Source organism: Xenopus tropicalis, chromosome 6 (assembly GCF_000004195.4).
Source record: "Xenopus tropicalis strain Nigerian chromosome 6, UCB_Xtro_10.0, whole genome shotgun sequence".
NCBI classification, from domain to species: Eukaryota; Metazoa; Chordata; class Amphibia; order Anura; family Pipidae; genus Xenopus; species Xenopus tropicalis.
In genome coordinates this window covers 72,291,184-72,303,660 of record NC_030682.2, presented here as the reverse complement: position 1 = coordinate 72,303,660, position 12,477 = coordinate 72,291,184, and the positions used below count along the sequence as shown (strand labels likewise).

Sequence of the window (12,477 nt, the reverse complement as noted above, 5' to 3'; positions counted from 1 at the left end):
ATATGGATGCTATATTTCAAATGCTACCATAGAACACCAAAATGGGTCTCTCATTGCTAAGTTGTAATGTAACAGGGTTGAATGACCCGATAAAGCGCAGACTTGTTGCAGACTATGTTAGAAAGCAACAATCAGATATAACATTTCTTCAAGAGACGCACCTTACAGGCAGTAAGCAAGTATCTCTAAATAAACCATGGTGGGGATGGTGTTACCACTCAGCCTACTCTACCTATACAGCAGGTTTCTATTTTGATTAAAAAAAACTCCATTTCCAAACTGTTACGATCAAAACAAATATATATTTGTATATTCCCGCATAAATGCTGCAAACTATGTGCTAGCAAATACTGTATATATATCCACCCCCCATACTCAGACAATTGTATTCAACAGCTGATTGCCTTTATTACCTATCGACCCCAGGCTCAGATTATATGTGCGGGAGATTTTAACACAGTACTTAATACTAACTTGGATAGACTTAGCAGACGGTCCCCGCAGCCCCCCTCACTGCTACCAACCTACTTAATTTAACCACTACAGTGGGCTTAACAGAAGGTTGGAGGTATGCGCATCCGACAGCACTTCAGTATTCCTGCTTTTCCACTTCACACATGTCTTTATCCCGTATTGATATGGTTTTCTTATCCCAAAACTTGTTAGTAGGCTGTAAATAGAGTGTAAATAGGCTTAAAAGAGTGTAAATAAATGTCGTGGGACACCGCTAGAGTGTATCAAAATAAGAGATGGGCACTCAATACAGTCTGGTTAGACATAATTGATAAAGATGAATCTACTGTATATCAGCAGAGATACTAGAATTCTTCCAAGTAAATCATGACTCTGCCAGCCCCTCAATAGTTTGAGATGCATTTAAAGCCTATATCAGGGGTATTTTGCATAGAGAAATTACCGCAGTTAAACGTGAAGCATCACGAATAGAGGAGGAATTGGCATGCTTAGTAGCGGCTTGCGAAATAGAGGCAATACGCAGTACCACACCACAGAAATTACAGAATCTCCAAACTGCTCAAACTAATTACTCTACCCACTTAGCTCAAAAGGCTAAAGACAAACTTCTATTTACTAAGGCCTCTTATTTTTAGCAAAGAGAACGGGCAGGAAAGCTCTTGGCTTATATCTCTAAAGCAAACTACTCTCCCCCAGTAATCCAGTAATAACTGAATTGACTGACCAAGAAGGTATAACGCATACTCACCCTGCAGAAATTTCAACTCTTCTATCCAGTTATTATGCAAACAATTCCCAAACCTCAACCCCAGCCACCGAAATAGACTCTTTTTTTTGTCCTTGAATTTACCCTGTTTAACAGAAGAACAAAAAGAAAGTCTCAAGCTGATCTCACTCTAGCTGAACTCTGTGAAGCTATTGACATGTTCCCCACAAGGAAAGCGTCTGGCCCTGATGGACTGCCATTAGAAATCTACAAAAGGATTAAAGAGGTAATTGCCCCACATCTTCTCCAAACGTTTAACCATGCTATAAAGTCTGGTTCCCGCCCACAATCTCTATATGAGGCCTCTATAGTCCTATTAAGCAAACCAGGCAAAGACCCTACACAGATGGACGCATACCGTCCAATCTCCCCCCTTACAACAGACATTAAAATTCTGGCCAAAATATTATCACAAACTGGTTTTATGGCAAATAAAGCTACAGGTTTAAATATACGAAGGCTTTACTTAAGCCTAGCTAGTAAACATGACAACTGTGGGCAACGAGCTGTAGCCGCTTTAGATATCACTAAAGCTTTCGATACAGTCGAATAGGAATACTTATGGCGTACTCTACAACAGTTCAATTTTGGTTCCTCTGTAAATGGATTAAGCTGCTGTACCATTCACCCAATGCATCTATAGTGGTAAATGGCTCAAGCCATGAACAATTTTTGTTACAGAGGGGAACAAGACAAGGCTGTCCTCTGTCCCTTCTGTTGTTTGCCATTGCTATGGAGCCATTTGCACAAGCAATTAGACAGGCTACTAACTCTACCGGCTGGAAGATTGGCAATAGAGAAGAACGCATACAACTGTATGCAGACAACACATTAGTCTATTTAGGTGACCTTGGACCTTCCATAACATTCCTGATAAACATAACCTCTAAGTTTGCCCAAATGATTCTGCCAGTAGACTCACAACAGCTGTCAATTACCCAATCAAATATACCTTTCCCTATGGTTCAGAAGTTCACTTACCTAGGCGTTGTAATTAAGTTTCCTCTATCTGAATATTATAACCTAAATGTACTTCTGATAAAAGACTATATACAAAAGAAAAATAAAGCTTGGGAATCTCTCTTAATCGGCCCAATGGGCAGAATACGTCTTATCAAAATGATACTCCTCCCCAAACTAACCTATGCCCTCTTGCAAGCCCCTTGTGCTATTAAAAAAGGCTTTTTTACCGCACTAGACACAATATTTAGACAGCTAATATGGGCTGGCACCCGACACTAAGTCTAAGTCTGAATACTTTGATTAAAACCAAATCTCAAGGGGGAGCAGCATTACCGAACATATATCTATACTACATGGTGGCCCAACTAAGCCACATAGCATCCTGGGTTGAGGATGCAAATCATCAGTCACTGTACCACCTATATAAAGCCTTGCTAGGAACCAGCTATACCCCCTTCCAGTGGCTGCTTACTAAAGGACCTCAGCCAATAGCATACCCCAACCAGGTTATAATGTATGTACAACAAATGTGGCAAAAAAACTATACAAATTATGCAATTTACTAACATACTACCCCAGACTCCCCTATGGGAGAACCTATATTTTCCAAATGTAGCCAAACTAGGGGGGAATCCCTCGTCCCTTCTACGTTCAGGCTCACCTCCTCCTCCCTTAGTAAGCCCAGGTGGTTGCAATTGGACAATTAACGGGCTTTATAAGCATGTTACAAGCAACCCCTGGTTGCTTGATCATTAAGCCTTTTTTGCAATCCAGTGACCTTACCTGCCTGATTCCTGCCTGGTTCCTGCCCGTGTTCCTGCCTGACTCCTGCCCGTGTTCCTGCCTGGTTCCGTTCGCTATACCCTGTTCCTCGACTGCTGTTCCTGACCTTTGTTGGATCTCCCTGTATTGACCTTGGCCTGTTTATTTGTCTTCAGCCTGCCCCTGACCACTGCCTGTTATTTTGGACCCTTCTTGCTTGCTGCCAGTCCAGACCTTCTGCCTGCTATACAGACTTTTTGCCGCCTGCCTCTCACCACTAGCCTGTTGTATGGACTTTTGTATTTCTTCTTGCTCAATCCTCATAATAAATCATGTCTCAGCATCTCAACATGTATCCTGCTTAGCAACAAGCGAAGTACCCTTTGTATCCGTATTACACAGCATATAGACTCCTACCTGCCAGCCACCCACCTGTGGCTGCAGCTGACAGAATGATCAAGCCACATAAAAAGGAGCCTGCTGGTAACCACTCTGCGGTTCAAAGTAATGCTGAACTACAACAATCTGCAGAATGGCTTTCCTCCATTAAGAAGTATGAAGGGGAAAAAGACTCATTAAATTATTTACTTGATTTATGTGAAATGTTTTCCACAGTTCCATTTTTCAAGGAAGCTCCTGACAATATGAAGAGAAAATTAATTATTCTTTTCCTTTTGGGAGGTGAGGCCGCAGAGTGGGCTGAAACCTGCATTGATGAAGAAGCACATTTTCTGGAAGACCCCTATTCTTTTGTTTCATTTTTAAAAGCAACATTCACAGGAGATTTATGGCCAGTTTCAAATATATTTTCTTCCCCCTCAAATCCTTCTGCTGATATACTGCCCAAAACCTTTCAACTCACCCCTCCGGTTCCAAGGTATTCACCCAGGCCCAAAGACTGCACACCTGCTTCAACTTCTTTTAGTGAGTTTTCCGAGGTAGAAGAATTTTCTGAGGAAGAGGTTTGTGAACATTCATCTGATGAGGAAAATTGGCAAGATATTTTGGATGACAAAGAATGGGAAGATTTGGACTCAGATGAGGAAGAAATACATACGTCATTTACCACTAGGTTTAGAGGCCAGTCTGTCTCCAAGAATCCGCCTATCCTCCAGCATTCTTCTATTCCTCAGTCTGTTTCTTTTCCTGCTGTATCAGCCCCTCAATATCTCAGGCCCAAACCTCAATTTGTTTGTTTATCGAATATAACAAGGCACCTCAGCCATCTCCAGCTCCTGTGCCTGCACCTCAGCCATCTCCAGCTCCTGTGCCTGCACCTTAGCCGTCTCCAGCTCCTGTGCCTGTGTCTGCACTTGCACCGTAGCCGGCTCCAGCCTCTGTGCCAGTGCTTCAGTCACCTGCTCCAGCCTCTGTGCCAGCTTCCCAGCTACAGCGGCCTTGTCCAGTTCCAGCTTTTGTCTCAGTGCCAGCGGTTGTGCCCGCTCCTGCCTCAGTGCCAGCAGTTGTGCCTGCTCCTGCCTCAGTGCCAGCGGTTGTGCTTGCTCCTGCCTCAGTGCCAGCAGTTGTGCCTGTTCCAGCTTCAATGCCATTACTTCTGCCACCAGCCTCAGAGGACAAAACTGCTTCCGGACCTGCCTTCCCTGCTACTGGATCTGGTAGTTCTGTTGTCCCAGACTTTGCCAGTTCTGTTGCAGTGTGTGGTGGTCTTGTTGCTTCCCTGGGCGTCTCTCTTCCACCTGTAGTGGGTGTCTATAATGGTCCTCCGCTGTGGCTTCTGACCCTGGCGATGACTCCGCTGTGGCTTCTGACCCTGGCGACCCTTCTGCTCCTGTCAATCCTCCTGTACCTGCTCTGGCCCCCAACTCTGGTGACCTTTTTGCTCCTGATTGTGGCAACTTACCTGTTTTGATTCCTAGCTCTTGATTCCTAGATTCCTGTTCTTGCTCCTGACCCTGGTATCTCATCCGCTCTGGCTCCTGACTCTGGCAATTCCTCTGTCTTGAGTCTTGTTCTCGGTGGCCTACCTTATACTTCTGATCCTGGTGATGCTCCAGTTTTGGCTTCTGATCCTGGTGATGCTCCGGCTTTGGCTTCTGATCCTGGTGACGCTCTGGCTTCTGATCCTGGCTTTCTACCTGCTCTGACTCTTGGCTCTGATGACCCCCTTGCTCTGGTTTTTGGCTCTGGCTATTCAGATGTTTCTGCCCCTAGTTTATTTGGGATAACTTTTTACAGACAATTATTTCAAGTCTTTTTAAGTATTTTCCTGTTTCTTTCCATGCAGTTTGTCAATTTGTCTATTAATACAAAGAATTCAAGTTTTTTGTTAAGTGATGTGACGCTAGCCGTGGTCAGTAAGGTAACTAAAACATTGCAGTGCTTCTCGGGACAGTCTATTCTATACAACACAGCAGATCTCTTCTAATGGACATTTTCTCATTGAGCACATGCACCCACCTGATCCTGGGATCGCCCAGAGGTCGATCCTCAAGGGAGGGGTAATGTCAGGACCTGCCTGTACTCGAACTCTGGACTGTATGTTAGGAAGGTTCTGCATTACCTCACTGAGCCACTGGAGACCTTGAGCATCCAGCCCTAAATATTATGTTAACCCCTCTTCGCTTCATCATCCTCGGCCAATACTCGCTAACTGACCATTTACAGCAAAGCTCAACTAGAGGCCTTAGGGTTGACTCACTGAAGTTGCGATAAGTGGTATCACATGCTTTTTGCGTTAAAATTGACGCAAAAAAAGCGCGATTCGCTTAAGTATTATCGCGTGCAATAAATAGTGCACAACCGAGTGCGTTCATTTTAACACATTGTGTTAATTAGCAAATTTAAAAGAATACTAACGCATGATTCACAAACACTTAGACACACTAAATATCGCATTAGTCTTTGCGAAAATTAACACCTACTTGGGGCAGGCGGTAATTATAGAAAAGTACAGTTTATGAGCTTTTGGCAACACAATATGGACTTTGCAGTGTCATTTTTATTCAGTCATTTTATGTGTTGGCCCTAGAGTGATGTAGTCTCCAGTTTGCAGGGAAATGGTCATTTTCAGAACAGTAGTTTTTCAAAAGTAATGGCGTGTATGGATAATATGGCGTGTGTTTTTTCGTATGCGGCGTCAGTTTGTGCGCGCTGCGTTAATTAGCGCGTGTTGCGTCAAATACCATACGAAAATAGTCTTTGCGTCTTAAATAACACAAACAGCATTCCATCTAAATTTATGCAACATCATTTTTAGCGCTTGTTTTAATGCACCTTAGTGAATCAACCCTCTTATCTCTAATTTATACCTAGAACTATATGCTAAACTGCATAATAAGCCTCTCGAAAACACTAGGAGATAAATGGGAAGGAGATATAGGCCGATGTGATGATGACAAATGGGATCAGATGTTGGAATCCCCTCTATTGGTATCTCTGAACTATAGGGATTGCATGATCCAATTATACTTCCTACATAGAGCCTATTATTATCCTGCCAAACTTCATAAACTGTTCCCGGGATCCCCCTCAGAATGCCCTAGGTGTAATATACAACAAGCTACCTTTATTCACATGGTTTGGGAATGTTCTGTATTAGCAACATATTGGAAGGAGGTCTTTGATACTATAGACACGGTGTTGGGAATACAACTTTCTAGAACCCCGCGGGTATCTCTATTTGGTATAGGAATACAAGAGTCATATACACGGTACCAAAGTACTTTTATTAATGAAGGACTTTTTGTAGCAAAGAAGCTCATTACAAGGAAATGGAAGAAGTCTGTACACCCTAATTCATCCCAATGGATTTTAGAAATTAAACGCATATCTACCCTGGAGAATCTTATCTATTGAAAGAGGGGAAGCCCCAAAAAATATATCAAAATATGGGATAAATGGCTGGATTGGGCTTCTTAAGATGCAACTTTACTATGTATAGCTGGGGCTAAGTCAGTTTATGATGTGCTAAACCATAACAAATCGTTGCTATGCTATATTAGGGCTGATTCACTAAAGTGCGATAAATTTTATTGCACGCTTTTTTGCGTTAAATTAGATGCGATAATTAGCACGCGATTCACCATAGTATTATCGCGTGCGATAAGTCGCCATATCGCATGCGTTATTTTTCGCGCGTCCGCATGCGGTAGTTTTAATTAGCGCACAGAAAAGAATACTAACGCATGATTCACAATCACTTAGACGCGCTAAATATCGCATTAGGCTATGTGAAAATTAACACCTATTTCAGGCAGGCGATATATATAGAAAAGTACAGTTAATGAACTTTTGGCAATAAAATATGGACTTTGCAGTGTTATTTATTCAAGTACTGTATGTGTTTCCCCTAGAGTGATGCAGCCGCCAGTTTGCAGGGAAATGGTCATTTTTAATACAGTAATTTTCCGCAAGTATTGGCATGTATGGCTAACATGGCGTGCGTTCATTCGACTATTTATATGTGGCTACGTGTGGCTAATGTTTCACCAGGCATGGATTCGCAGTGAATTTTTGGACGTGCGGTGAAAACGCATGAAAAAATTCGCCGCGCAAAAATTCACCGCACGTCCAAAAATTGACACAGGCGTCAAAAAATAATAGTCGCGGGCAACAATTTTTTTGCTCGCACAACATTTTTGCCGTTTCGTGGATCTTTCGAAAGATTCGCTAATTTTTCACCAAAGATAACCAGAAAACATTTGCTCATCACTAGTGGCTACTATTTATAAGCATCTACTATTTATATGCTACCATTTATATGTGGCTAATATTTATATACACTATTTATATGCGGCGACAATTTATATACACTATTTACAGTGGAGGAAATAATTATTTGACCCCTCACTGATTTTGTAAGTTTGTCCAATGACAAAGAAATGAAAAGTCTCAGAACAGTATCATTTCAATGGTAGGTTTATTTTAACAGTGGCAGATAGCACATCAAAAGGAAAATCGAAAAAATAACTTTAAATAAAAGATAGCAACTGATTTGCATTTCATTGAGTGAAATAAGTTTTTGAACCCTCTAACAAAAAAAGACTTAATACTTAGTGGAAAAACCCTTGTTTGCAAGCACAGAGGTCAAACGTTTCTTGTAATTGATGACCAAGTTTGCGCACATTTTAGGAGGAATGTTGGTCCACTCCTCTTTGCAGATCATCTCTAAATCCCTAAGGTTTCGAGGCTGTCTCTGTGCAACTCTGAGCTTGAGCTCCCTCCATAGGTTTTCTATTGGATTAAGGTCCGGAGACTGACTAGGCCACTCCATGACCTTAATGTGCTTCTTTTTGAGCCACTCCTTTGTTGCCTTTGCTGTATGTTTTGGGTCATTGTCGTGCTGGAACACCCATCCACGACCCATTTTCAGTTTCCTGGCAGAGGGAAGGAGGTTGTCGTTCAGGATTTCACGATACATGGCTCCGTCCATTTTCCCGTTAATGCGAATAAGTTGTCCTGTGCCCTTAGCAGAAAAACACCCCCAAAGCAAAATGTTTCCACCCCCATGCTTGACGGTGGGGACGGTGTTTTGGGGGTCATAGGCAGCATTTTTCTTCCTCCAAACACAGCGAGTTGAGTTAATGCCAAAGAGCTCTATTTTGGTCTCATCAGACCACAGCACCTTCTCCCAGTCACTCACAGAATCATTCAGGTGTTCATTGGCAAACTTCAGACGGGCCTGCACATGTGCCTTCTTGAGCAGGGGGACCTTGCGAGCCCTGCAAAATTTTAATCCATTGCGGTGTAATGTGTTTCCAATGGTTTTCTTGGTGACTGTGGTCCCTGCTAATTTGAGGTCATTAACTAACTCCTACCGTGTAGTTCTAGGATGCTTTTTCACCTTTCTCAGAATCATTGACACCCCACGAGGTGAGATCTTGCGTGGAGCCCCAGAGCGAGGTCGATTGATGGTCATTTTGTGCTCCTTCCATTTTCGAACAATCGCACCAACAGTTGTCACCTTCTCTCCCAGCTTCTTGCTAATGGTTTTGTAGCCCATTCCAGCCTTGTGCAGGTCTACAATTTTGTCTCTGACATCCTTGGACAGCTCTTTGGTCTTTCCCATGTTGGAGAGTTTGGAGTCTGCTTGATTGATTGATTCTGTGGACAGGTGTCTTTTATACAGGTGACTAGTTAAGACAGGTGTCCTTAATGAGGTTGACTAATTGAGTAGAAGTGTCCAACCACTCTGTGGGAGCCAGAACTCTTAATGGTTGGTAGGGGTTCAAAAACTTATTTCACTCAATGAAATGCAAATCAGTTGCTATCTTTTATTTAAAGTTATTTTTTCGATTTTCCTTTTGATGTGCTATCTGCCACTGTTAAAATAAACCTACCATTGAAATGATACTGTTCTGAGACTTTTCATTTCTTTGTCATTGGACAAACTTACAAAATCAGTGAGGGGTCAAATAATTATTTTCTCCACTGTATAAGCTACTATTTATATCCGGCGACTATACGCGTGCGTTATTTAGCGAATGTACCGTCAAATACCGATTCGAAATAGCCTTCGCGAGTTAAATAACGCATGCAATATCGCGCGTAAAATAGCGCAAGTATGCTTATAGTGAATCGTGCGAAAAGTCGCGAAAATTGAGACGCGATAAAATTTTTAACACACGCTATAAATAGCGCACGTTTTATCGCACTTTAGTGAATCGGCCCTATTCTGTGATAAATGTCTAAGATACTGTTGCTGTGTATCTAATACTGCAAAAACAAATAAAAACAGTGCTTTGTATGCCCACCACCAGGTCATTAAAAAACAAGTTAAAAAGTAAAAGACCAAGGACTGACCCCTGCAGTACTCCACTAACAACACTGGCCTAATTAGAAAATGTTCCATTTACCACCATTCTTTGTAATCTAGCCTTCAGCCAGTTTTCTATGCACTTACAAATGTTATGTACTAGGCCAATATTCTTCAATATTATCTCAAACTTTCTGTGCGGTACTGTATCAAATGCTTCAGCAAATTCCAAGTAGATGACATCCACTGCCATTCCAGCATCAAGGTTACTGCTCACCTCCTCATAAAAAGCAACTAAATTAGTCTGACAAGATTTGTTATACATAAAACCATGCTGGCAAAAAAGATTGTGCAAAAGTTTGTACAGTTATTGTAATTTTCAATGTATTCAAGTACATTTGTACAGTTATTGTAATTTTCAATGTATTCAAGTACCCATGCAACAGTAGTTATATTACTAGAATAGGGTCTATTAAAATGGAAGCCTTGATTAGCTGACTCCTCAGTTGTGTAGAGAAATGATTAGTGATAGGCGAAATGTTTCGCCAGGCATGGATTTGCGGCAAATTTCCACGTTTCGCCATTGGCGGATTGTTTTGTGAAACGGATGAAAAAGTTTGCCATGGAAAAATTTGCTGAGCATCCAAAAATTGTCACCTGCGTCAAAAGAATAGTTTTGCGTCAAAAAAGAATAGTCACGGGCATCAAAAGAATAGCCGCGGGCAACATTTTCACCGTTTCACGAATCTTTCGCCATTTTGCGAATCTTTTGAATGATTCGCAAATTTTTTGGCGAAGCGAAACTGGACAGATTCGCTCATCACTAGAAATTATAAATAAGAGTTCAAAATTTCAGCTTTTTCCCTGTTCTCATCAACCAACTGACCCCCCTGTGATAATAAGGGTTACTCCTAGCTGCAATATCCCTTTCCATCTCTATTTTAGCTTGCCTGATAGCTTTTTTGCATGCTTTATTTGTTTGCTTGTACTTGATGAAAGTTTCTGCTGTCCCAGCTAACTTGAATGCTTTAAAAGCACGTTTTTTCTTACCAATGTCGACACTAACACTTTTATTCAACCATAAAGGTTTTGTGACCTATGAAAGGGATTTTAAAAGGATATGAAAGAAGTTATATAACACTGTTTCAGCAACTGTCTTCCTTGGGTTACTAAGGCTATAGGCCCAAACTCATAACAAACATATGAGTAAACAGAAAAATAAATATAATGTAGAATAGTTGTAAACCATTTTTTCCCTTTTGTGAAAGGTGTTCTTGTCTGGTTCTATAACACAACATTCACTTTACTTATTTTTTCTGAAGTTTTTGATGTTTGGCTTGGCGGGAAGAAATTGGCAAATCTGGCTAACGTGGTACAATTATTTAAAAAGGGATTCTGTTTTCAGCCTGAAAACTATCGATCTGCAAGTTTCACATCAGTGGTAGACGCACCTTTATAAGGCGTGATACTGGAATAGATATTGTCAGCCAATTTTAATTGTATTTATGAGGAGGTAACCAAAATCTCAATCTGGCCATACATGTAATGATTTTTCTTTACTTAAAGGAAAACAATACCACCAACAATGCAATAATATAATGCATTATAATATGAATTTTGCTTTGGTATTTTACAATTTAACTTCAAAATTTTCTCCCATAAAATATAGTAAATGTTTTTTTTTCTTAAAGGATATTTAGATATTGGTGTTTTGGAGTTCCTACTGTTTGGAAGTCTAATTGCAGCAGTTGACCCAGTGGCCGTCCTTGCAGTATTTGAAGAAGTCCATGTCAATGATGTCCTGTTTATCATTGTTTTTGGAGAATCTCTTTTGAATGATGCTGTTACAGTGGTAAGAGACATATACTTGTTTTCAACTATTGCTATATTCAAACTGTGTTACATGCTTTTCATAAAACACAGCCCTTTAAAAAAAAAAAAAAAGGAAAGGTTGAAACCATATAAGCTTTATTTGAAAGGTCTATGTAAACACACCAGTTTAAACACACAGTGCTGCTGTTTTGAGTCCTCTATGAAAAGAAACAACACATTTATTTCATTCTATTGTGTACACATGGGCTTTGGTGTCAGCTTTTCTTCTGTCAACTCAAACCTCCCAGGCATGGGCATGAGCTTGCGCAGCTTGCTCCTTCCTCCCTTTTCTGTTCTCCCCTTCCTGCTGTGATCTGAGCTGAGAGCACAGGAGAGGGAAGTTACATCACACCAGCTAATATGGCAGCTACTATATTAAACAAACAGAGAGAGCTTCTATGGCTGTTTACGCAGGTATGGTAAAGCATTCTGCAGAATGAATATTTGTCACGGTCGGTATCCCAAAACTCAGAACAGGCGCCAAGGTGTGTTAAAGGCAGAGTAATGTGCACGCACCTAAGGAAGACGGTGGGCGTCCCTGCCGCCCCACTAGACCACATGGTATCGTTACATTACCCTCCCCCTCCAGAGGGGGCCACCAGACCTGTCGTAAGAGACGATCAGCCCGAATATCCGATGCTGGAACCCAAGACCTCTCTTCGGGGCCATAATCTTTCCAATGTACCAGGTATTGTAGCAAGCTTTAATAAAGTGTCATGAAATGAGTTAGACACCTTAAGTTCAGGAGGAAGTTCTAACCTAACTGTGCTAGGATTGATAATCTTAGATACAGAAAAAGGGCCAATAAATTTAGGCCCTAATTTAGCAGACGGAACCTTCAAAGGGACTTTTTAGAGGAAAGCCAGAATCTATCACCGACCTGATACTCTGGTGACACTTTATGATGTTTATCATAGGCTTTCTT

General features: G+C 41.3%; 1 protein-coding gene across 1 annotated transcript in view; it reads left to right on the top strand.

Moving 5' to 3' along the window:
- The window catches only part of slc9a3 (solute carrier family 9 member A3), a 250,521-nt gene that overhangs the window by 32,007 nt on the left and 206,037 nt on the right, over window positions 1-12,477 (top strand). Inside the window, exon 3 of the mRNA XM_031903807.1 lies at window positions 11,372-11,532. Within this exon, the coding sequence (XP_031759667.1) occupies window positions 11,372-11,532 (161 nt within the window). The remainder of the gene's footprint in view (window positions 1-11,371; window positions 11,533-12,477) is intronic.